Source organism: Apodemus sylvaticus, chromosome 11, assembly GCF_947179515.1.
Source record: "Apodemus sylvaticus chromosome 11, mApoSyl1.1, whole genome shotgun sequence".
NCBI lineage: Eukaryota > Metazoa > Chordata > Mammalia > Rodentia > Muridae > Apodemus > Apodemus sylvaticus.
The window spans coordinates 37,563,540-37,589,843 of NC_067482.1; the positions used below are offsets into that span (position 1 = coordinate 37,563,540).

Below are 26,304 nucleotides of genomic sequence, written 5' to 3' on the forward strand. Positions count from 1 at the left end.
TTTATGTGTTCAGTCTCTTTTGTGGTACTCTGGGGATGTATCTGATCTTAGTTGCTTTGAGTCCTGGGGATACAATTTAGAACACACAGAGCTTTCTTTGTTTGAATGGGGCTTACAGTTAACAGAGGAAACAGACATTAAAGCAATCCTATATTAAAAACAAAACAAATATGTAATTCTTAATTATAGTGCTAAATTGTAGTTATTAAAAGAGCAGTGTAGGACATCACAGGAGAAGTCAGGGGGAAGTGATGGACGTGGATGGAAGAGCTGGGTTAGGAATTCGTGTATAAGAACGTGACATGAGCTCCCAAGGTGGGAGAAGGCGGTGTGAACGGTGATGGAGGGCTTCTGCTATCCCTGGAGAACACCGATATGCAGAAAGACTGATGGCTGCTTTTTTTTAAACACAGACTCCAATTATCAACAGACTGTTGTACTAACACAATTCTTCACTAAGCTTTTACATCCAACAGGCCAATCTTGATACATTATTTATGAATTTAAATAAATAAGAATAATCATTGTAATTCAAATTCTAGTCACAAAATGTACTTAAATATTTAGTGCTACTTATGAGCCCAGTTAGTTACACTTTCTGAAACATCTGATTTGTATTAACAAACTGGATAGAGTCAGTTATGGTTTTAAGTACCTCACGTGATTGGCAGAGCAGAGGCACAGTTGTAGTAAGTCCCGTGTAAGTCCTTTAAATGATTGTTGGAAAGTGAAATGTTTAAATGCTGTGGGAAATTAAGTTCTCTTAACTGTGCAAATATTTACAGATGATTCAAATTTCTCTTTTGCTGCAAATAACAAGTTTAGAATTAATTGTGCATTTGAAACCAGCAAAACCACAATATTCCATATCTTCTTAATAACATTTAAAACACTAAATGTGTTGATAATCCAAACTCTACCTAGGAGTTGAACATGTTCATTTATCTTTTTCTCTGTACTGAATCCTTGACATTTTCAGAGCTACATAGTCACCTAAGGGAAGCAAATTCATCTTTTCAGATATAATGGGCTTGCTAAATCAAAACCTGAGGAGCACCACAGTGTTACCCATTACATAGAAATCTAAGCAGGGTCTATGACCATTCTACCCAACACCCATGAAAGCTCACCACCAAAATGCTATGGGAGGTGTGTGCATGTGCGACTCAAGGCCTTATGTAATACACACACAGGTTTTCCTACTGAATTGTGACTTCATATGTTGGGTTGCTTTTTTTAATGTCCACTATTTGGTATTAGTTTAGTATAATGTGGAAGATACAGTCTATGATGGTTTTAATTGTCAACTTGATTTAATCTATGATCACCTGGGGAGAGAAACTCAATGAGGGGTTGACTAAATAATGGTTGCCTGTGGGTACAACTATAGAGGATTGTTTGGATTCCATCAGTAGAGTGGGAAGATCTGCCCATTGTGGTTAGCACCATTCCCTACGCAGGGGCTCCCTAACTGTGTAAGACCAGGGAAATATTTGAGTGGTCTTGCCGTCAGGATTCTTTATAGGAATAGGACTTTATGGAATGAATCTCCTATATATATATTACATAAAGGGGATTTATTATAGTGACTTACAGGCTGTGGTCCAGCTGGTCCAACAACAGCTGTCTACCAATGGAAGATCCAAGAATCCAGTGGTTGTCAGTCCCTGAAGTTGGGTGTCTCAGCAGGTCTTTAATATACACTGGACTCCCAGAGAAATGGTCTTTAATGGCCGTGAAGGAATGGACTTGTTAGTGAGAGGGAGGGTAAGCTCCTGATTGTGGATGGACCGTGACTAGCAACCTCTAGTTCCTGCTGCCCTGACTTCCTGGAGACAGTGGACTGTAACCTGGACCTCTGAGCCAAAATAAACCTTTCCTCAATTTTGTTGAGTTGTTTTAACTCAGCAACAGGAAATGAAACTAAGATGTGATGGTCTTACCTGGCTTTTTAAAAGCCCTTCTAAGGTTTATTATATGATGTAAATGGGTGAAATACTGAAATGTGATGCTCCCCACTGTGCTCCCGATCTCTAGTCACCCTCATCACACCTCTTCATTACTCTTTTGTTGTTGTTGTTGTTGTTGATTTTGAGACAGGGTTTCTCTGTGTAGCCCTGGCTGTTTTGGAACTCACTCTGTAGACCAGGCTGGCCTCGAACTCAGAAATCTGCCTGCCCCTGCCTCCCAAATGCTGGGATTACAGGTGTGCACCACCACCGCCTGGCCATCACACCTTTTCACTACTTGGAAGGAATAGAGTGCCCCAAAGACCCTGACAACAGGGTCACAAGCTTCTACCTGGTTCTCCAGGGACCCCTTTGAAGTTATTCTTATGACATTTCCATGTGGATGAATTTCTACTTCATATTTAAACAAGATGAATGAATTCACACTTGCTATTTATCACTACAATGAACAAATATAAAATACTAATATTAACACCAACATCATAGCAGGTGGAAAATATATTTGAGAGTCCAACTTACATGAACTTCTCTCATTTGAGTAGCATTTTACAGTTTTTTTCCATTTATTTATTTATTCACTTTACATCCTGATCATAGCCCTCCCCTCCTCCTAGCCTCCCCTCACAATACCCCCTCACCCATTTCCTCCTTCTCTTCGCCTCTGAGAAGGGGGAGGTCCTCCTGGGGGACCAACCCATCCTGGCACCTCAACTTACTGCAGGACTAGATACATCTTCTCCCACTGAGAACCTACAAGACAGCCCAGTTAGGGGAGCAGGATCCACCAGCAGCCAACAGTCCACCCTTGCTCCAATTGCTGGGGGACCCACATGAAGACCTAGTGGCACATCTGCTACATATGTGCAGGGGACCTAGGTCTACTCCATGTGTGCTCTTCGGCTGGTGGCTCTGGGAGCCCCCAAGGGTTCAGGGTAGTTAACTCTGTTGGTCTTCTTGTAGGGTCTGTACCCCTCTGGGTTCCTCAATCCTTCTCCCAATTCTCCCACAAGACTTCCTGAGCTCTGGCTAATGTTTGGCTACGGGTTTTGGCATCTGTCTCGGTCAACTTCTGGGTAGGGGCTCTCAGGGGACAGTTATGCCAGGCTCCTGTCTGTGAATCCAGGCTGATACACACATGGCCTGGGGCTCCAAGGCAGTTGAAGGAGGAAGGTAGGCCAGCATGTGGCCCTACTGATCTTCTGAGGACAGCTCCACACATTCTCCCCCAAACTGGGAGGGGTAGCTGTGTGTTCGTTTATGTCGGTCTCACGCAGAGCATCTGTGTATCCAGGACAGCAGTGACAAATACAGTTTCACATGTTGTGTCATTGTGACAGGGCTTTGACCAACAAAGAGGCATGAAGGTCTCACGTGTGTCCCTGTGAATCCACTATCCTTTAGACAGAGAGGTAGTTGTTTCCTCCGTCCACACATAGACCTCAGCTTTGGCCTATTACAGATTCAGCTTTTCACTGTTTTATCACTATTTCCTTTAACATGCAAATTTTACCACCCAATCAGTAATGACCTCTCCACCTTAGTTTCCTGTGTCTGTAATACTGCCTCATTTCATCAGACAGGATTGTTGTCTTTCTGTAAGAGGTCTCAGAGCCATCTTGAAATTCCTCCACCACTGTAACATTCACTCTAAACTCCCGACGGATGATCACTGTTCCTCTCCCCAAGTTCCCTTCTTGAGTGGGCAATTCCTTTGTCTAAAATGCGTGTCATCATCTGTTTCCTGTGGTTCATCTTTTCTACTGTCTATTTTCCAGTTTGATGCCCTTGGTGGTTTAGATAGCTGACCATCCAGACTATGAGTCAGTCTTTCACCACCAGGTGTTAGGGCAAATGCATTTACCAAAGGACTCCATCCTATGACTCAGAGGGGTTTCAGTGAGCCGCCTCTGGACCATTCATGGTGACCCAGTCCCCGCTCAACATTGAATCCTTCTCTCTACTCTCCACAAAGCAGTATTTCTGGTGATATTCCATTACATTTATAAATACATTTGTAAATATTTTTTCTTTGATGTTGAACATTTCTCAACCTTTCTGTCTTTGTTTGATCATCCTTCTCTGTTTTCTATATACTATATGGGTATTGCTTACTGTTGGACACATCAAACTAGATGTTGATATTGGGGAAAAGTTTATTTTGGCTCAGAGGTCCAGGTTACACACTGACTCCAGGAAGTCAGGGCGGCGGGAACTAGAGGTTGCTAGTCACAGTCCACCCATAGTCAGGAGCTTACCCTTGCTCTCACTAGCAAGTCCAATCCTTCACTGCCATTACCTGATAATTTAATGATGTCTACTGTGTGTAGTTCTGATAGTCATTCAATAGCATGTCGAATGCAGAGAAAACAGAGGGATTGAAAGTAGAAGGAAACATGCTGATTTAAGGAAGGGAGGACGCCCAGTGTGGTTTAGTGAGGAAGGGCAGACGAGGTAAGCTGGAAGGCAAGAGAATTTGGGTAGGGAACATTGATTGGTGTCTGTAGGCTCTGTTAATTACTAACCTTATTGGAGGAGGGGGAGTGTCTTAGGAAACTTAGGTAGGTCAGGATGAATTTCACTTTGAAAGAGACCTAACACTTCTAAAAGCATGCAAACAGGAACTTTCCAAGGGGAAAGAAAGATTTGGACATGGTTATATCTTAGTTTATTTGCAGAACTAAGCATTTGTTGAAAATGATAACTTCTTAACTTTGTATCTTTCATTGACTTTTACAAGATGTTAAATCATATAAAATTGTATATAAGTACTGTATGGGCCAGAAGAGGGATGTGAACTATGGTAGAATAAACTACCTTTTTTTTTTTGGCCTCAAATGAGGAAAAAAATGTATTCAGCTTGATTGACAGTATAACAGAACATTGTTATTTATCTGAATTTAGGCAACAGCTTTCTAAACTGAATTCTAAAGTAAAGACTTTAAAATGAAGGAATTAGAGTAGGTTTTTTTTTGTTGTTGTTTTTGTTTATTATTGGTGGGGGAGACTGAAAAATAATATAAAATTTAAAATGTGTTCTTTGCTACTTTTCCAGCTGGTACCACAAGAACATTACAAGGAACCAGACAGAACGCCTATTGAGGCAAGAGGTGAGTCTGCCCAGAACAAGCCTGTGGAAATTTCTAGTAATCCCAAGAAGGTTTATTAGAAAGGTCATAGCCATTCAAAAAAGGTGTATTTGTGTTCTCTCTAATCTTAAAATACCCTCACAAACCCAGTCCCACTGCACATTTTTCTAAGTCAAAACTCAGATATATTTTCATAAGATCACCTTGTTATTGATTACCATCATCATTTCAGAGACATGTTTCTCTTGAAGTGATTTCAGCTCTAGACTCTGAGTCACCCATTACAGTGGTTTTAAACTTTCCAAAGGCTGCGACCCTTTAACACAGTTCCTCATGTTACAGTGACCTGCCCCCAACCGGTAAAATTATTTTCACTGCTACTTCATAACTGTAATTTTACTACTGTTATGAATTGTAATGCAAAAAAAGAAAATCTGTGTTTTCTGATGGTCTTAGGTAACCCCTGTGGAAGGGTTGTTAAACTCCAAAGGGGTCATGACCCAGAAGTTAAGAACCGCTGTCATATGCACTTTGTTGCCACTGACACTTTAACCTGGTGGCCTCTGCTTACACCCATGGAAAGCACAAATACAGAAAAATATGCAGTGTTGGTTTCTTTAGTCTTTAGGGGAGAGTTGGTAGTTAAGATATTAAATTCATATCAAAACTACTCATTTAGGTCAAAGCAAGACAAAACAGCAGAGAGTTTTAGTTTCCAATTGTCGGTGCATGGTCACTGTGGGGAAATGAAGAGTCAAACCCAGACCCTGGAGAAGAAGTGTTGTGTCACTCTCTGCTGGCCTCAGGTGTTCAGGGACTCAAGAACCATGAAAGAGAATTGGCTCTGTAGCTATCTATCTATCTATATAAAATCCATGTCAGCAATGGGCCAGGATACTGAGAACACCTACTCTAAAACAGGGTACCATGTGGAGGATGGGAAACCCAGATGTGGCCTCAGATGGAGCCTTGACAGGCCTATCTCTGCGTGCTAGAAAAGCTTATGAAATCAGGAGCTCCATCGGTCACATGGACTGTGTGTGCCCAGCACAAGAGCTTCTGTAACTGGGAGGACTCATCTTGCTGAAGACACCAGAGCCAGGGGTTATAGCAGAGCCCACATGCCCGACACACTGAAGCAATATTTAAATGTTGGCTGGCCCTGAGCTTTTCAAAGTTTTTTGTTATTGTTGTTGTTCGGTTTCCCTTGTTTGAGATAGACCCTCATGTAGCCCAGGCTGGCCTCAAGCTCACTACATAATTGAGAATAATTTTTAGTTTGTGATATTCCTGCATCCAACCCCTAAGTCATAATTGCAAACATGTGCCCTGTGCTGAGTTGCCCTGACATTTCTGAAGGGGTTAAAATTATACGCACAGTTGAAGCCCATGCCAACATTTTTTTTTCTCTACATTCACTAGAGGCAATATAAAAAAAAAGATATTCTCTCCTGTCCATCCATTTATAAATATAAATACTATCTATATGTCTACATGGGATGTTTTATTTACCACTTGAATAAAGAAGGTCATATACATTGATATCCACTTATATTTGAGACTAAGGTCTCACTGTGTAGCCCAGGTTGGACTCAAACTTGCGGCAATCCTGCTGCCTCAACCTTCCAGTCACTAGGGTAATAGGTGTGAGCCATTATCTCAGATTTTTGGATTTTTATGAAAACATTATGTTCATTCACATGTGTACATGAAGAACCAACATATTGTGTAATATTTCACTATATGCCTATATAAAATGTATCCGATGTTCATAAGCATTCAAATTGTTTATAGCTTTTTACTGTGAGGGACACTGAGGGACTATGTGTCCTTGTAAAGATCATCTTGCATACACAGTCACACACTGAATACTCAGATCGATTATTACTAAGTATTTTTAAGCCTTGACTCAGAATAGTTTGACAACCAGTTTGACTGGTTGTGGTTGTTTGAATTCGAATGCTCCCCACAGGTTCATATATTTGAATGCTTGGTCCCCAGGTGGTACAACTGTTTGGAAAGGATTAAGGGGTGTGGCCTGGTTGGAGGAAGTGTGTCACTGGGTGTGTGTGTGGGGGTGGTGGTGGTGGTGGTGGTGCTGAAGCTTCCAAAGCCTACACTATTCCCAGCTAGCATTCTTTCTGTCTCTGTCTCTCTCTGTCTCTGTCTCTCTGTTTCTCTTTGTCTCTGTCTCTGCTTTGTGCTTATGGTTGAGATGTAAGCTCTCAGCTATTGCCCCAGCACCATGCTTACTTGCTTGCTGCCCTGAACCCCCAACTCCCAGGATGTTCAGGGACTCTAGCCTTCTGGACCTGTGTCTTCTAAATGACATGTTTTCTTTTATGCGTTGCCTTGTTCATGGTGTTTTGTCATGGAGATAGAAAACTAAGATACGAGTTTACACTTTTATTCTTTAAGAATTTCATGCAAGAATACACACTTTGGTCATATTCACCTCCCCTTTCTTCCAACTCCTTCTAGATCTCTCCTTACATCTCCCCCCTAACCCCATATCCTTAAAAAAACAAACTGCTAAGTATAACTGCTCACACATACACTGGAGTGAAGTCATCCACCAGGACACCAGGGCCACGTTCCTAATGAGAACTGACTTTCCTTCTGATACCTGCCACCAACTGTCAAAAGCTCCTCAGCTAGGGGTGGGCGCCATGTGCCCCCCGTCCTCCTATGCTGCACTGTCGACTGGATTGGTCTAGCACAGGCTTCTGCAGACAGCCACAGCTACTGTGAGGTCATGAATATGGAAGTCCTGTCAAGTCAATACACTGTTTTACACCTCTCCTCCTTTACCCTGGCTCTTACATTTTGTCTGCCCCCATTATCCACCATTCCCTAACTCTTGGAGGGAGGTGGATATGATATGGTGATCTCACTCATACCTGAGGATTCCACCAACCCGTGTTTCCTATAGTTTGGTCAGCCACGAATCTCCGTATTAAATGCCATCCTCTACACAAAGATGCCTCTCAGATAAGGCCCGAGAGCTGTACCAATCTACAGGTATAGAAATATGCATTTAGAGGGAACGTTGATACTATCTCCATTTTCCAAAATAATAATAGTGTGTTTACTCCTAGGATTTATGAGTTCCTCAGCAACAGAATCTTGGCCAGATTTACATGACCTGGTATAAATTTCCTTCTGAGCAAGGGGCCTTAAATCCTATCAGAAAGCAGTTGTTTACCCCTATAATGTTCACGTCACTATCATACAAATGGGAACAGCCTTCTAGGCCTGCCATTATTGTACCTCACAGGGGTCACAGCTGGTAAGGTGATTGATTTTTAACTCCCTCAGAACTTATGTCCGACTTCCCATGTACCAAGAAAGCTAGACAGAAGGGAGGAAATTTTCAGAAAGTACCAGCTTGAGTTCTCTGAGTTCTGGGAACAAAGTGTGTGGTGTCTTCAACAATAGTGTCCTACCGTCAAGTTCTGGTGGGCAACAAAGAACGATGGGAATACCTTGTAATGGCCTGGGTCCTCTGGAGCTCCTTTGGCTAACAATTTAGTTAGTAGAGACACGGTATCACATTATTTGAAACTGGGCCCTTTAATTGGCAACCTATGGCTTCTAAGGAAAGCATTACCTCTCATGCAGGATAATTATACTTAAACTAACAGCAAGAGACACACACACAGAGACAGAGAGACACGGAAAAACAGACAGAGACAGAAACACACAGATAATTACACAGAGATGCACTCCATGGAAGTTTATAGAGTAGTAGCTTTCTATGCAGCTCTTTCAAATATCCTCAGTGTTAGTCAGTCCTCCCCCTAATTCTCAAATCCCTTTCTCTTCCATCCCCCCTCCCACCTTAAGCATCTTTTCTATATTCCTTTCTTTCCCTGTCATATCACCTTTGACAAAACAAAATCCAACATCCTTTCACTATAAGAATGCTGGGAGTTGGGCTAGCGGGAACATGTCCACTAAGACCAGGAACAAGACAAGGTGTGTGTGTGTGTGTGTGTGTGTGTGTGTGTGTGTGAGTGGAGGCCAGAAGTTGATATCTGGAATCATTCTTCTTGCTCTCTGTGTTATATATTAAGGTAGGGTTCCTCCCTTGAGCCCAGAGTTTGCTGATTTGTTTAGTCAAGCTTTCCAGACTGTTTCAGGAATTCCTGACTTCTGTCTCCCAAGTGTTGAGATTATAGGCAGGCAGGCTGTAATCCACATGTGACCGGCATTTATGTGGGTGCTGGGGATCCAAACTTGGATCCCTATTCTTACACAGTAAGCGCTTTTCCCACTGAGGCATCTCCTCAGCCCATTATGTATATTCTTCTACACACACTCTTTGTCCTTCCTACCGAGTCTTCCCACAGCCGCGCATAAGAGGGTATTTCATTCGCTTTCTTTTTTTTTTCTTTCTTTTTTTTTAATTTTTTTTATTCGATATAATTTATTTACATTTCAAATGATTTCCCCTTTTCTAGCCCCCCAATTTCATTCGCTTTCTATCTGCGGATCGTTCCCTGGCTTAGATATATCACGATTTGTAAGTCAGTGGTTCATTATATAAAGTAAGTGAGATGCACTCTTCTTTCTGTTAAACAACACTGCCTTCCACTCTCTCCTCCAACACGTCTTTTTTTCTATTTACATGAGTCTTTTGGAGACTAAATCTCCAAAGTGGAAATCCAGGGCTGAAGGGAATATGCATTTCTGATCTCCGTAGACCTCAATAGGAAAGGCGCCCTCTGTAGGAAAGGTGAGGAACCACAGGCGTCTAGATATCCACGGGAACTACAGGAGCATCTGTTTCTCACAGTCTTTGCAGGCAGCATTTCCTGTGCACCATCTGGATCCGTCGTCCCTGACGCCTCATCTTACTGAGAATTTGGTTTGCAGGCTCTTAGCCTAGGGATGCTAAGCATTTTTCATACATTGCATTTTATGTGTTTGATTTTCTTTGTTGTAACTGTCAGCTCATATTCTCTGTGAGGTTTTCTACTAAGTTTTTGATGCCTTTCTCAGAATCTATTGACTCTATGTAGCTATAACTAAGGAAACTAATCCTGGTGGCATGTGACTGCATTTCCTATATGTTTCTGATTGTTCAGTGGTTTTCTGGCATGAACAAAGTATTTGAGTTTTACATGCTTGAATTCATCAGACACATTTTTTGTAAAGGTCGATAGATTATATCAAGCTACAACTGCTTTCTCCACTCCAAGGTAACAAGAAAAACTCCCCATGTTTCTGGATGAGGCCCGTGGTTTTATTTTGTACCTTTGGCTCATTCCAAAGTTTTCCTGTTGCAATGAGTGTGTGTGTGTGTGTGTGTGTGTGTGTGTGTGTGTGTGTGTGAGATCATAAACTATTTTAAACACGGAGGCTTTCTCTGGTGTGGTTAACTTTCCTCAGTCTCAGGATCACCACAACACATTGAAAACAAACCTTCCCAAGGCTGAGCTCAATATAGAGATTACACTAGGGAAAATGTTAGGCACTATAAATCAATGCGCCGTGGTACATGTGGGCTTTGATGCTACTAGATTCACTTTATTCACACTTTCTTTAATATGTGTTATGAAATGAGGCTGCTCAGTGACCTTTCTTTTGTACAGCCTAGGCTGGCCTGACGTTACTGATGCCCAGGTGACCTTACACACATGATTTGAAGTTTATCTTTGGCTCCCTTGTTCTGGTATAGGTCAATCTTTATACTAGGTTTTCCTTTCAAGTTTAGTATTTTCCATTATGTGACTATGGTGCTTTCTATTGCTGGGTTTTAAGAATTGGGCCCATTGTCTAAATGAGAGTTCTCAGTAGGTGGTGTGGGAAGCAGGGAAGGGGATCCTGAGCCTCCACTGAGGAGGCTGTCAGGCACTGGAGTTGCCCTCTCTGGGCAGCTTGGGCCCTGTGGGAAGAAGTGGGCCTATTGCCCAGTGAAGTCGGGCAGCTAGGGTGGGTCAGCGTGACTGGCTGTGTTGGCATTGTGTGTGCTGCTTCTCTAACAAGAGGCTGGTTTTGGCATCAATCTCATACCCTGGGAAGCCAGTGGTTAATGTGTGATATAAAACCAGGGCTGGAGAAACAGCAATGAAGGTCAAAATCGCTGGCCTGTACCTGCAGGCCATGGCACCCAAATCCTCATCTCTAGGCGAGCCTGAGATGTCCAGAACGCTTGTGAACAGTGGGGAATCAGACGTGAAAATTTAAAACTAAACGCATAAGACTGAGGCCATCCCATCTTTCTTCTGGCATGACTGGAGAGAAGGAGCAGGAGAGGCCAACCGTGGGGCAGCATCCCAGCGTGGTCTGCTCAGGAATGGGATGGCTGCCATGTTGAGAAAATCCCGGGACCATCAACACAAGATTCTTATTGCACTTTATTTTCTTGTATTAAACTTTGCATGGTTTCTAATAAAGGATTAAACTCTTTTAAAAAAAATGGGTCCATTGTTCTACCCATTAAGATTGTTAGCTTAACTGGATTCAATCCTAAAAAATTGTTTTGGTAGTTTTCCATTGCATTCAAGTTTTAAAATTTGTTACAGGCAAATGATTATTTATTTATTTTCTTTACAGATCATTGACTTATTTTTGATAATTTTCACAATTAGCTTTTATCTAGGTTAATTAGCTTATCTGTAATTTTCCTTAAACAACTAGATTTTGAACTTAATTATTGATTGTATCATATTTTCATCTTTATAATTTATCATCTTCTACTTTGATATTTACCAGTTTTCTTCTTTAGCTTTACCTGGTGTGCTGGCTAGTTTTATGTTAACACAAGCTCATCCAATAGGAGGGAGTTTCAATTAAGAAAATGCCTCCATAAGATCTGGATTTAGGCAAACCTAGAGAACATTTTCTTAATTAGTGATTGATGGGAGAGGGCCCACCTCATTGTGGGTGGTGCCATTCTCTGGGCTGGTGGTCCTGAGTTTTATAAGAAAGCAGGTTGAGCAAGACACAGGAGCAAGCCAATAAGCAGCATCCCTCCGTGGTCTATACTCCAGCTCCTGCCTCCAGGGTCCCACACAGTTTGAGTTTCTGCCTCGGTTTCCCTCAATGGACTATGGCTCCAGATAAAACCCTTTCCTTTCCAAGTTACTTTTGGCCATCACGTTTCATTACAAGGATAACAACCCTAACGGAGACATCTGGGTTTATTGTAGAATCCTGATTCTAACTTCTGGAGTTAGATATCCTTTTTTTAAAAATATATTTCCTTATTCCTTTATTTTTGTTTATTGATTGCTCTGGTTTCCTTTCTGTTGCTATGACAAAATACTCTGGCCAAGTACAACTTGGGGAAGGAAAGATTTTTATTTCCATTTACAAGCTACAGTCTGTCGGAGGAGGAGGCCAGGGTGGTAACTCGAACAGGAACCTGGAGCAGAAGACATGGAGGACTCTGCTTGTGGCTTTTTTGCAGGGCTCTGCTTTCTTCCACAGCCCAGAGCCTCCTGCCCAGGACACGGTGCTGCCCACTCCACTGAGGCAATCAAGACAATCGCCCACTGACAAGCGCGCACAGACAATCTTACCTCAGCTGTTCCTCAGCACAGCACTCATGTAAATAACAAGAGCACAGGTTTATTTCTCAGTGCTGTTGGAGCAGCACAGCAGAGGCCCTCATGCAGGTTCTTTCCTTAGCATTTTAGATATTTTAATTGTAGTTTATATTCAAAGACATGTTATTTTTTATCTGTGTATATATGTATGTGTTTGTGTGTGTGTGTGTGTATAAGGGAGAGGGAGAGGGAAAGGGAGAGGGAGAGAGAAGGGGAGGGAGAGGGAGAAGGGGAGGGAAAGGGAGAGGGAGAGGGAGAGGGAGAGGGAGAGGGTATCATATCTGGTGGAGCTGGAGTTACAGGTAGTTTTGAGCTGCCCATAGTGGGCACTGGGAACTGAACTCTGGTCCTCTGGAGGAGCAACAAGTATGTACTCTTGACCCCTAAATTGTCTCTCCAGGTCCTCATTTATACTTTAGTTTCCTTGAGTTAGATAAAAGAAAATGTAAAATCTGGAGATGCCAGGGATATTGTCCTTTCAGGCTTGTTAGGGACTTCTAGTTCTGTATTTGGCCATGTTCCTTCTTTTTATAAGCAGAGACCACTCAGCATACAATTTTGTTGTATGCGTATTCTATATGTTGATGTAACTTCTCTTGTGACACTTTGGTCATTTTCATCGTGTGTTCCTCTTTGGTATATAATGCATTGCTTGTGAATTATAAGGATTCAATAAAGGCTGGATTTTGTCATTTGCAATGTGTTTGAGAGACTTCAGTTGGGGGATTGACTCTAATTGACCCTAATGTCTTTGTGCAAGTGTGGGAGGAGACTGTATTTAGTACCTTAAGTGCCCTGTGGAGGGTTGGCCATACTGTTCAGGTCACACATGCAGTACTGCAGTATTTCCTAAGCAGAACCTTCTGTGGCACTGTGAGCTGTGACCCTGTGTGTGAGGTTATGTGTCAGATATCCTACATATCAGATATTTACATTATGATTTATAAAAGAAGCAAATTTACAGTTATGAAGGAGCAGTGAAATAATTCTGTGGTTGGGGCTACCATGACATGGTATTAAAGGGTCCCAGCATTCGGAAGGTTGAGAGCCACTGCTTTTTGGGTTTATAAGAGAAATCCTATTGTTATCCTGCCTTCAGGAACATAACACACCCGATAAAGCAGAAAAGCTGTGTAATAGCAAACAAAGCAGTCTAACTGTCAAAATGATCGGAAAGCAGTTTACAGCTTTCTTGGAGTTTCTTCAAAGACTGTCCACAGGGACCTAGTTCTTTGGATTTTTTTTTTTTCGAGACAGGGTTTCTCTGTATAGCCCTGGCTGTCCTGGAACTCACTCTGTAGACCAGGCTGGCCTCGAACTCAGAAATCCGCCTGCCTCTGCCTCCCAAGTGCTGGGATTACAGGCGTGTGCACCACAGTCTGGCAGGGACCTAGTTCTTAGCAGAGCATTGAAAGTGTTAGCATGTCCCATCATGGGGACACCAGGCCCTTCTCTCCCTTCATCTCACCCACATCCTATACCTGTTGGCAGCCCCACCAGGATCCCAACATGTATTGTTTCTTATGAACTCTGACCTCTCGTCCTCTCCATAAACATTTCTCCCTGAAGCCTTCACCTGCCTCTTCTAACATACAGCCTTGTCTGTCTGTCTCAAGAGTTTTTCCTAAGGATCAGCAATTTTCATCTGTTATCCCAATTGACAACAAAAACTACTAAACACTGGGTAAAAAGGTGGTCAAAATCAGGACTTTTCCTGAAAAAAAAATCAAGGATAATGGTTTAAAACACTTACCCATGGTGCATTTCTTATCTAACCTACCTTCTTCTAGGCACATTATTTCTAAATTTGTAAGAGAGAGAAGGCAGGGCACTTGTGAGAGCAGTCTCATTCTCCAATACTAAGAGTATAGGAGTCACTTATTTATAGAAGTTACTTACTTATTGTAAAACTATCTAGGTTTGTTTTTCCAAGAAGGAATATACTCATATGATGGATACATTTTATTCACACAGGCTAAAGAAGGTGCATTTATCGTGAGAGATTCGAGACATCTGGGGTCCTACACAATCTCTGTGTTCACAAGAGCTGGAAGGTAAGTAAACATTGTTTGTAGCGATACCATCATGTGGGGACTATGAGAAAGGGCTCACCCTAAGGAGGAGACTGCTAGTCTAGAAACTGGGACAACCACTCTGTCACATTGTGGCTCTGACATATGCCATGTAACATGATAAATCTATTCCAAAGCTTTCCTTCCCCTTCCTTTTTCCCAAGGAGCTCTCTCCATCAAGGTAGGTTTGCCATGGCTGAAACTATTGGTGTGGCCCTCAGACACCCCAGTCTCCTGTGGGCGTGGCCTATACAGAGGGCTCCTGAGCTCCACAAGTTTCCAATGCCCATAGGCCTAGGCTGTTCTGTGGCTATGGGAACCTGTGATGAAACTAGAGGTACCTGAGAGGCAGCATCTCAGAAGTGGCCCATTCCTTCCTTAGTGAGTGTACTGGCTGGTTTTGTGTGTCAACTTGACACAGGCTGGAGTTATCACAGGGAAAGAAGTTTCAGTTGGGGAAGTGCCTCCATGAGATCCAGCTGTGGGGCATTATCTTAGGGTTTCTATTCCTGCACAAACATCATGACCAAGAAGCAAGTTGGGGAGGAAAGGGTTTATTGAGCTTACACTTCCACGTTGCAGTTCATCACTAAAGGAAGTCAGGACTGGAACTCAAGCAGGTCAGGAAGCAGGAGCTGATGCAGAGGCCATGGAGGGATGTTTCTTACTGGTTTGCTTAGCCTGTTCTCTTATAGAACCCAAGAGCACCAGCCCAAAGATGGTACCACCCACAAGGGGCCCTCACCACTTGATGACTAATTGAGAAAATGCCCCACAGCTGGATCTCATGGAGGCACTTACCCAACTGAAGCTCCTTTCTCTGTGCTAACTCCAGCCTGTGTCAAGTTGACACACAAAACTAGCCAATACAGGCATTTTCTCAATTAGTGATCAAGGGGGGAGGGCCCCTTTTGGGTGGTACCATCTCTGGACTGGTATTCTTTGGTTCTATAAGAGGCTAAGTAAGCCAGGCGAAACAAGCCAGTAAGGAACATCTCTCTATGGCCTCTGCATCAGCTCCTGCTTCCTGACCTGCTTGAGTTCCAGTCCTGACTTCCTTTTGTGATGAACAGCAATGCAGAAGTGTAAGCTGAATAAACCCTTTCCTCCCCAACTTGCTTCTTGGTCATGATGTTTGTGCAGGAATAGAAACCCTGACTAAGACAGTGAGGGAAGGGGCTGAAGGCTGAGTACCACAGTTTGACTGCAGCTTCATAATGAAGCACTGGCCACCCAAAACAGTGACCTGCTCGGCAGTGTTCCGTATGTGGACTTTGCCTTCCTCCTCTCCACCTTCTGATCCCTCACAATGGAATTTCTCATTCGTTTATTGAGTATTTGACCTTCAGTAAATACTTATGCGTACGTCTCTTCATGAGCATTGCTTTATTGGGCATGAAGCTTGTCTCCTAAAGTTATGTTGAATATGAGGTACCGGTTGATACAATTGAGGGATGATCAGGTGTTTGTCCCGCCCATCCATCCTCTCTCTCATCAGCACGTAGTGTTGCCAGGAAGAGAACTTGAGCATCGGGAGTCCCACTGCTTGACCCACTGACTTAATTCGAAAGCTGTCTTTTGTTTCTCTAGTAACTGACATTGTATTGATTCTAGGCATACACAGTCTTCAATAAAACATTATCAGATTAAAAAGAATGACTCAGGGCAGTGGTACATCACCGAAAGACACCTCTTTCCCTCAGTTCCCGAGTTGATCCAGTATCACCAGTACAATGCAGCTGGTAAGTGGGGAGTTAGGTCTGGTGGGAAGGGCTGGGGATCAGTCCCTTGACAGGGAACCATGCCTGGTTTTAGATATCCAACAGCAGCAAACAGCCCTGGACACCCAGGGCTGGAAATACAATCTTTCTTGGGCAATGATTGTTTTCATTGATATATCTCCCCCTGCCCTGCCCCCCCTGAGCCAAGGAGCAAGACTAGAGTTGCAGTTTTTTGATTTCTACTAGATTAAAGATGGTAGATGACAGAGGGGCCAAGGGGACTTAGTTATGTATTTATTCTAGAAGTTTTTAGAGGGCTAAATGAAATATGGTTTCAAATCTCTAAATGCTGACGCTGCCTTCCTCTGCTCCCCCAAATCTGCTCTTCCGTTTAGATAATTACAACAGGAAATTATCTTTAAGCTCCTCATCCTCTATTATTTCTTGTTTTGAGAAAACACAAAAGTTAAACAGAACCCAGGCTTCCACTCTCACACGTTGACGTAAATATTCCAGACTACTGAACCCTCTCCTTGGCTGTCACCCGCTCAGCTCTCCTTATACAAACCTATCATTTGTGGAAAGACAAGGGAGTCTCAGAAATTTCTACCACAACGACGTATCTCTGGTCTTCAATCTGTACCTGATCTGTTCCAGGCCAGTTGGAGCTGGCTGGTGTGTGTGTGTGGTGTGTGTGTTCACCTCAACATCACAGAACTTGGCACTACCCACTGTAACTTTCTTTTGATGATTTCATTCATGAAAAGTTGTGTATTGACCAAAAACAAAAACAAAACAGAACAAAACAAACACCTTTCCTGTGACACTGGTTCTGTACACTGAGAACAAACCCCATATCTGTGTCTACTTATGGGAAGAATCCATGTGGATTTCCAAGGATCAACAGAGGCTTGGCTAGGGGAAGTGCATGGGAGAGGGCCGGGGGCCAGGGACTGGGCTAGAGAAACAAACCCCACATCAGCAGGCCAGTTCTGAGTTTGCCTTCTCTTCACTTTTTCCTCTGTTTCTTTCCTTTAAAGAAAGTATTTAATGAAGAGAATTTATGTGGTGAGGTTACAAAATAATAAAAGGCCAGGATATGCCAACATCAAGAGGTAGGAATGATAACCTGTTGACTGCATAAATATGCTTAATTAATTACAAATGCAATCAGTTTCATATCCTTAATATGTTCATCCAGATGCCTACTTTTCCCTAGTATCCAGGCTGCCCTAATTAATCATAAGTTGCGCAGATGATTTCTACCAGTTTCTTAACATTCCCATCATCTCCAAAGCTCACTGTCCTTCAATCTACTTCTATGCTGCTCCCAGTGAGCTAACAAAAATGGCGGTATGAAGATGTCACTTTCTTGTTTGCGACTGACCCTTCCCCCAGTCTCTTTCCTCCATCTCTTTCTCCCCCACTTTGCTATAAGATGCAGAGCCTTCTGACACAGCTTACAAAGCTCCACCACAAGCAGAACAATACATCCTTCTCAATGATAAGTTCTTACAAGCCCCACCACAACCAGAACAATACATCCTTCTCGATGATAACTTCTTACAAGCTCCACCACAACCAGAACAATACATCCTTCTTGATGATAACTTCTTACAAGCCCCACCACAACCAGAACAATACATCCTTCTCGATAACTTCTTACAAGCCCCACCACAACCAGAACAATACATCCTTCTCGATGATAACTTCTTACAAGCCCCACCACAACCAGAACAATACATCCTTCTTGATGATAACTTCTTACAAGCTCCACCACAACCAGAACAATACATCCTTCTCGATGATAACTTCTTACAAGCTCCACCACAACCAGAACAATACATCCTTCTCGATGATAAGTTCTTACAAGCCCCACCACAACCAGAACAATACATCCTTCTCGATGATAACTTCTTACAAGCTCCACCACAACCAGAACAATACATCCTTCTTGATGATAACTTCTTACAAGCCCCACCACAACCAGAACAATACATCCTTCTCGATGATAACTTCTTACAAGCTCCACCACAACCAGAACAATACATCCTTCTCGATGATAACTTCTTGCCTCTTCCCACCCCCTACTCTTTGTCTAAGCACCCACCTTCATGGTCCACGCCTCTCTTTATTACCTCATGCCTAGAAAGCCCTTTCGAGTTTCTCCTCAGGGGCTGACTCCATCTTGGGAAGATGCCATTCCTCTCAAAAGACTCCGAAAGACGCACGTGTGTTTGGTGTTCTTTGGCTGTGCCCCAGCTAGGCTCTGTGTGTTCACATAATACTTACTCCATTTTACATTCCAGAGCTCTGTCTCTTCTTGTATTTCCTCACCAAGGAAGATTTTCTTGGAGAAGGAGTCACCATCTCAGGAATCACTCACTGTCTTTGGGTCAGCTGAGGTCTTTGGGATTCACCTAGAAGAGAATCCTGTGCATTAGGTCTTAAGCCCTTCTGTGTTTCTACTGGCTAGATTTGTCTCTGCCTCCTGCCCTTGAACAGACTATTCACCTGCCTGGGCTTTCCCTACTGATCTTTGTGGGTGGCTCCTTGTCAGGCGCTGTCATCATACCTGTCTATCATCTTGACTGAAAGGCATTCCTAGATCGCCCATTCTCTGATCACTACGTTTTATCCACTCTGTCTCGTTTACCATCTACTTTGTCTTGTGAGCACACACACTGGTATGTTTCCCACGCCTGTAGAAAGAAGGGTCCTTGAGAGCAGAGGTCATCAGCATCTTCACTGCTGTCTCCTAACATCAAGATAGAACATGATGTGAACAGACTTTCAGTCAGTAGCAACAGGATATAAATGATGGATGTTTATTGATAAATTCAAATTGATTGTCTAGAGCTTTTTTCATGTTGACCCAATCATATGAAGTCTTAGTCATTCTACTATGATACTGTCAAACAAAGCAGAACAAGACCAAAACAGAACAAAAGAATCCCACAAAATCCTATTTTCAAAGGGCATTCAATTTGATGGTTAAGTGAATTTTTGTAACGTTTTTGCAAATAATTTGATCAAGTATTCCATTTTATAGGAGGAAACCTTGGGAGACTAATACAAACCTATGTTCAAGAAAATATAGTATATTTTATAATAGCAAGCTCTCAGAAATATTTTGGAGTCTATATTCCACAGTATGTATAAACTACATGCTTGATAGGAAAAAGTTATATTAAAACATTTATATTTTTTGTACAATGTATGTATTACATACATGCTTCCAAATACTCAAAGGAAGTTTTGCCAAGTTTTTTTCCAAAGTGATAATAATTCATCTGTGAACACTGAGATTTTATGAGAGAACTTTTTGTTAATTTTGTGTACAGTGAGTATCTATTATAAAGATGTTTTAAGTGGAAAATAGAGAACTATAATGACACAGAATTGTTATACCTAATTTTTTAAAGGCAAGTACTACCTTCTAGTACACCTACTTCTTCCTTCTGTAACTAGTAACTAGGTTTGATACGCTTATTTTTCTTTTTCCTTAGGTCTCATGTCCCGTCTCCGCTATCCTGTTGGCCTCCTGGGCAACTGTTTACCAGCCACATCTGGTTTTAGCTATGGTAAAGTACACACATGTGCTGAGGGAATCCATCCATCCATCCATCCATCCATCCATCCAGGAGCCACCCCAAAGATTCTTTAAATTCTCAGTTCGTTTGAAATGTCTATCTGCATATGTTTCCCTTAAAAATGTAAATCTCTTGCTGGAGATGTTTAAATAATCCATCTCCCAGGGCAATGTGAAGTCAGTAGCAATGTTTCGGTTTAACTTCCCATTTCACGGTGCCCTATGAGGACCAGTCATCCTCCCATTTGATAAATAACTACTATTCTCTGGATGTTGAGGCAGTAGTTTTCAGGTTACAAGGGTTGCTGGGAAATGATTGCCTTCTGTGAGAACTTACCAAAAAGAGCTGTTGAACGGCTCCACTTCACTTTTGTTCAAACAGAATTGCTACCCTCAGATTCAAATCACATTCTAACAGGTGTGATATTTACACATCTGTGTGACTAAATGTCAATCAGGGAAATCTTGTTTTCTGACTTGTAGAAAATGCTGTTCCCTTGAATTCCTCTCATTAGCAGGACTCAGATTATCCTGGGAAAAAACAAGTAGCAATGAGAATTATATTGTGTAAAAATGACTATAATTCAGGGTCTCAGTTTAAGAATGTTAGAAGGATGACTTCCGGGTGCTATGGGTACATCTATCATTCCTGTATGTAAGAACTTACGCCGGGCGGTGGTGGCACACGCCTGTAATCCTAGCACTCTGGGAGGCAGAGGCAGGCAGATTTCTGAGTTCTGAGCACAGAGTGAGCTCCAGGACAGCCAGGGCTATACAGAGAAACCCTGTCTTGAAAAAACCAAATCTGAAAAACAAAGAAACAAACAACAAAAGAACTTACATGATTAGCAATGTAGTTGATATTTATGCTTTTTAATTTCTTAGAAAAAGTTCAACTCTTTTGAACAGAATAATGCATAAGCCACACCTTTTGCATAGTGTTTTGTTTGTTTGTTTGTTTGCCAAGCTTTGAGCACTTCAGGTAATTGAATGAGAAACTACACACTCTTGTGTCTGGCCTCTTCCTGTTCTCACCATGTCTTTGAATTTCACCTACTGCACTGGATATGGCTGGTTCATTTTCACTGGGACATAGGACTCTACTATTAGGATTACTACCTTCTTTACACAGCTTTCGCTGTCCCTTACGCTTACCTCTTACAAATGCTACTGTTATGAAAGCTCTCGTGTATGTTTAGATGGTAAATGTACATTTCTGGCCCACTGTATGTATAGTTCAGAGTAGTTTTGTTGCGTTGATGGGTAGTCACAGTGTTTGAGAGTTACTAGGCAGAAGCAATTTTCCAAAGAGTCTACACCAAATTCCACTCCTGTCAGCAATGCATAGGAATTCCAGCTCTACTCTTTCCCCCTTGCTAAGACTTCCCTTTAGCCATTCTGGTATTTGGTAGTATTGCCTTGTGGTTTAATTTTGATCCTTCATGATTATTTTGGCCACCTTTTAATAGGTATAGTGGTCATTTAGATATTCTCTTTTATGACCAAATTCTCATCATCCTTGCCCTTAAAATTAGATTCTATGTGTTTTCTGGTTGATTTATTCTTAACACTTTCTTTAAAAATGTTATCTATATTTCGTGTGTATGAGTGGTTTGTCTGCGTGTGTGTAACAGTACTTCACTTATATAAGCCAGAAGAGGAAGGGAGCTGGGTTTCCTTGAAATGGAGCTAAGAATGGTTTTGAGCGCGCATGTGGGAGCTGGAGATTGGACTCTGGTCTTCTGCAGGAGTGACAAGTGCTCTTAACCACAGAGTCATCTCTCCAGATGAGCATACACAATTATGAGTTATAGTTTATTAATCTTTTTTTTTCTGGTTTTTCGAGACAGTGTTTCTCTGTAGCCCTTGCTGTCCTGGAACTCACTTTGTAGACCAGGCTGGCGTCAGAAATCCGCCTGCCTCTGCCTCCCGAGTGCTGGGATTAAAGGCGTGCACCACCACTGCCCGGCTGTAGTTTATTAATGTAGTTTATTAACCTTTTCCTCTGTGATAATATTCTGTCAAGAAATCTTTGCTACTGTTAAGGTCATAAATCCTTCTCTCCTGTCACCTTTACAACAGCATTTCACTACTGTGTTGAGGACTACTTCCCAACACTGGTACTAGGGACTCAACATCATCGATAATTCAGCTAAGTGCATTATCCTAAAGTTCCAGCAGATGGCGGTGTTGCTGTAGGAAAAGTAGGTGCTAAAAAAGTGTCCATAGTTTCAAGGGTATTATTTTGAAAACAGTTCTTTTTCTTCCCTCTTCCTGGCTTGCTTATGAGAAATGAGAAATATACAACAACACAAATTTCAGCTCAAACACATGCTTAGATATATGTTGGTTAACAGTCTGGCAATAAACGTGTAAACGATGATGTAGTAGATGATTAGACCCATCCAAGGAGAGGCTACACAAGGCAGGAAGGGATGTTTAGCAGTGGAATGATAATGGTGGGAGGAACTAAAGCAGGAAGTGGAAGTACCCCAGGAAGAGGAAGTAACCAACCTCTGCACTGTAACAAAACCAGGTTGGGACCATCCATGTTTTAGGTCCCGCAACTAATTTTGTTTAGAAAAGTACGTGGGTATGTGTAGTATAATGTTTTGATAGTTTCAATGTCATATATTCTTGTCTCCAATCAGGCAAAGTTTTTAACCCTTGATGACTTGGATTAAGTTACAGATCCCCACCTATATCTTTAATATCTATATAAAACAAGGAGATAAGACTGGATAATTTTGAAATCTCTCTTTTTGTTAACCATTCTTTCTTCATTTTTAACATGAGTCATTTGTCTTTCTAGAAAAGTGGGAGATAGATCCGTCGGAATTGGCTTTTCTCAAGGAGATTGGAAGTGGTCAGTTTGGGGTAGTCCACTTAGGAGAATGGAGAGCACACATCCGGGTCGCCATCAAGGCCATCCATGAAGGATCCATGTCTGAAGAAGATTTCATTGAGGAAGCCAAGGTGATGATGTAAGTCTGAGGCCCTGCCCCACATACACCAGGCCCCGCCCCTCGGAGTCTCTGCCTGCCCCACATACACAAGGCCCCGCCCCTCGGAGTCATGGACAGAACCGGGACTTTGGAATCAGACACATGTGCACCTGAGTCACGACTCTGCCCAAGTCATTTGTGTAACCCAGGCAAACTACTTAACCTTTGTGTGACATGCATGAACTATGTCACCCTCAAGTCTGCAGAGTCCTCATCTATAAAATTGGGAACAATGGTACTTCTGGCATTGGATCTAGGTGTGAGTTAATGAAATGGTCACGAGAAAGACAAGGAAAGTGTATTATGTTCAGCTCAGTGGTAGGTGCTGAGTAAGTGCAATATATTGCACACAAACATATATATTTGGTTTTTGGATTTTTTTTTTTTTTTTTTTTTTTTTTTTAGACAGGGTTTCTCTGTATAGCCCTGGCTGTCCTGGAACTCACTCTGTAGACCAGGCTGGCCTCGAACTCAGAAATCTGCCTGCCTCTGCCTCCCAGAGTGCTAGGATTACAGGCTGTGCCACCACTGTCCGGCATACAAGCAAATATATTAATTGTGGTTTGTTACTATAATCTGATCTTGGATCAGGAAGGCTCAAATCAATGTTCTCTATACATTTGTTGAATGTTTATTTAGAAGTGCAACAATGTATCAGAGTAGAACAAAAACAGGTGTGCAGCGCTCTACTGTGCAGAGCGTGTAGTTCTGTCCGGAAGGGAAGCAAAATGAACAGAGACTAGGTAGCAGCCAGTGATGAGCTAGAACCGTTGTCCATGGAGACAGAACAATTATAAAAACTTCGGGAGTTTTCAAACCCTTACCCCAAGTGCCATATCAAAACCTCCTTTCTATTACCCATTTTCAAGAGAATGAAACTGGGTGGAATTACCGTTAAGTGCAATTCATTGTCCAGGGATATCAGCTTCCCAGGGATGGTGTTGTTGTTATTGTTGTTGACGTCATCACAACATAACTGGAACACCTGTTTGCTGACCTGTGCTCTCTGATCAGGGAGTTCTGTATCCTAAAGGCAGAAGAATAGCAGTGTGCACTGAATTAAAGTAACACCATATGAAAGGAATAAATGGGCGACATGAAACTCTGAGTTCAAACCATCTCACAATCTTTTCTGAACATGAGAAGATGAGGGGCTTCTTAACCCTAACCATAACCCTAGCCCTTGGGTATTCAGGAATCAGACTTTCTGAGGATGAACAGTTGAGCGAATAGGAGAAAAACTTCTCACAGGCAGAGACACGTGTGGGTAGCAATGTGTGTTCCTGCTTCCTGTCATGTTACTTTCTCTACACACGTATTGGTCCCTGGTTAGAGACATGTCATGACTCATTGCAGGACAAGTGATAGATGTATTTACATTTATAACCAGTAAAGCTGTTTCCTTGGGACCGGAATGTTCCCTACAGCTCATAAGACTTGAGAAGCTGATAAAATTTACATGATTCAGGAGTCTAGGAATTTATAAGAGTCACAAGGCCCTCTGCGGGGTTACAAAAACAGTAATTGCTGGGAAGAGGATTTCCTCTAGTGTACTGGCTAAAAGTTGTGCAGGAAGCTCCAGGTGCATGTGTGGGTGGGTGCGTGCGTGGGTTCGTGGGTGTATGTGGTGGTGTTGAATTGGAGAAGCCCATTAGAAGATTAAAGATGACTAAGTAGTCAGGTAAATGCACGAGGCTGGAGTTCAGGAGAGAGGTCAGGGTGGAGGGCATGAATTTGAGAATGGCCCCCAAAGATGATATTGAGAACCATGAAACTTGATTCTGTCACCGAGGGAAGGGAAGAGTTAGACAAGGATATCAGGAGATGTTCTGAGCTCCTGTGTCTCGGGATGCTCTTCCAAGGGAAGACACAAGAGTTCAGGAAACTTCCAAGAAAGCTAAAAAGCTTTTGAAAATACTTTAAAAGAATTAAATACATCTACCAGTTGTCCTACAGGGACTGATATGTGTGCAGAGACAGAAACATCGCAGGAACAGGAACAGACATTTCTACTCACAGGCTTCCCTGCTTGTGTGAAGTGTTGGTCCTATTTGTTCAACCCAACAACACATGAGGGCCTATTTACCTGCTTTTGCCTTACTTCCAATAGACGTCTGTCTTATCTCAGATACATTTTGACTGTCGCCCTAGGAAGCGAATGCTTTGTAATGTTTCAGTTCTCAAATACTTCCATGAAGTTATATGGTCTCAGGTTTCTTATGGCTTGAAAATGTTTCACATTCTGAGATTTGCTGTCCTGACATCATTCTGCACACATGCAAACTGCATTCTCTAACCAGATATATGCTTATGGACATGAAAGATAAATCAAAGAATGTCGAATGTATACCTTCCCCCTCTCTCTGTCTGTCTCTGTGTCACTGTCTCTCTTTCTCATGTTACCTTCATGGTTGATAAAAATAACATTTCTAAGTTACTTCTCACAGCATTTCTGACCAACACAACTGCTTGCAATACATCTTTTAAAATTATAAAACAGTAATTTGAAGTATTTTTCATGGCAGCCTAAAAGGCATTTAGACAGCAAATTATATATTTAGTGGTGGTGGGGTGGCGGTGGGGGTGGGGGTGGGGGTGGGGGTTTGTTGAATCCTGGATTGCCAAAAAAAAAAAAAAAAAAAATTAGTATTGGGTCTGGGAGAGATTTCTTAGCTGTCATGGGTATTAGTAGCTCTTACAGGATACCCAAGTTAAATCCCAGTACCCATGTGGTGGTCAACAACTATTTGTAACTACAGTTCAACATCGGGGAGCCCTCTTCTGGCATACATACTGTTGCATGCACACAGTACACAGATATATGTGCAGACAAAATACCTTTACATATAAAATAAAACTAAATAAGTAGTCTTTAAAATTATGAGTATATATTAATAGGAAACTTAAACTCTGTGTGATTACCAAATACACAGCAGGGTTTCATGCTGGTGAATCACTTTTAGTCTCCAGCTATCTCTAAGTGTTTACTTTGAAATGGCTTCATTTTTTAGAATTCTATTTTCTGCTCTTTAGAATTCCATTTTCTCCCTCATGACCACCAGTCTATTCTGCTGCCTGCCTGGAACTTTCCATCTAAAGGTTGTAGTTAGTACAACTGGGAAGCCACAGAGCGGAACTTGTAAGACCCACGCTGGGGAAATCCATAACAAGGATGCTAAAGCTGACAGGACAGGAAGAAGGAGAAACGGCTGCGAGTCGGACAGATATGGGCGTGCAATTTTTTTTTATACTGATGGCTTTGGAAGCTCAGACTCCAGAGGCCATGTTTTCAGTGCGTAAAG

General features: G+C 42.2%; 1 protein-coding gene across 4 annotated transcripts in view; it reads left to right on the plus strand.

The window, feature by feature from the left end:
* Txk (TXK tyrosine kinase) overlaps window positions 1–26,304 on the plus strand; it is a 55,010-nt gene that overhangs the window by 18,171 nt on the left and 10,535 nt on the right. For all 4 annotated transcript variants that reach the window (XM_052198827.1, XM_052198825.1, XM_052198828.1 and 1 more), the window contains 5 exons: window positions 5,023–5,077; window positions 14,587–14,666; window positions 16,299–16,426; window positions 19,915–19,989; window positions 22,810–22,981. In XM_052198827.1, coding sequence (XP_052054787.1) covers window positions 5,023–5,077; window positions 14,587–14,666; window positions 16,299–16,426; window positions 19,915–19,989; window positions 22,810–22,981 — 510 coding nt within the window. The remainder of the gene's footprint in view (window positions 1–5,022; window positions 5,078–14,586; window positions 14,667–16,298; window positions 16,427–19,914; window positions 19,990–22,809; window positions 22,982–26,304) is intronic.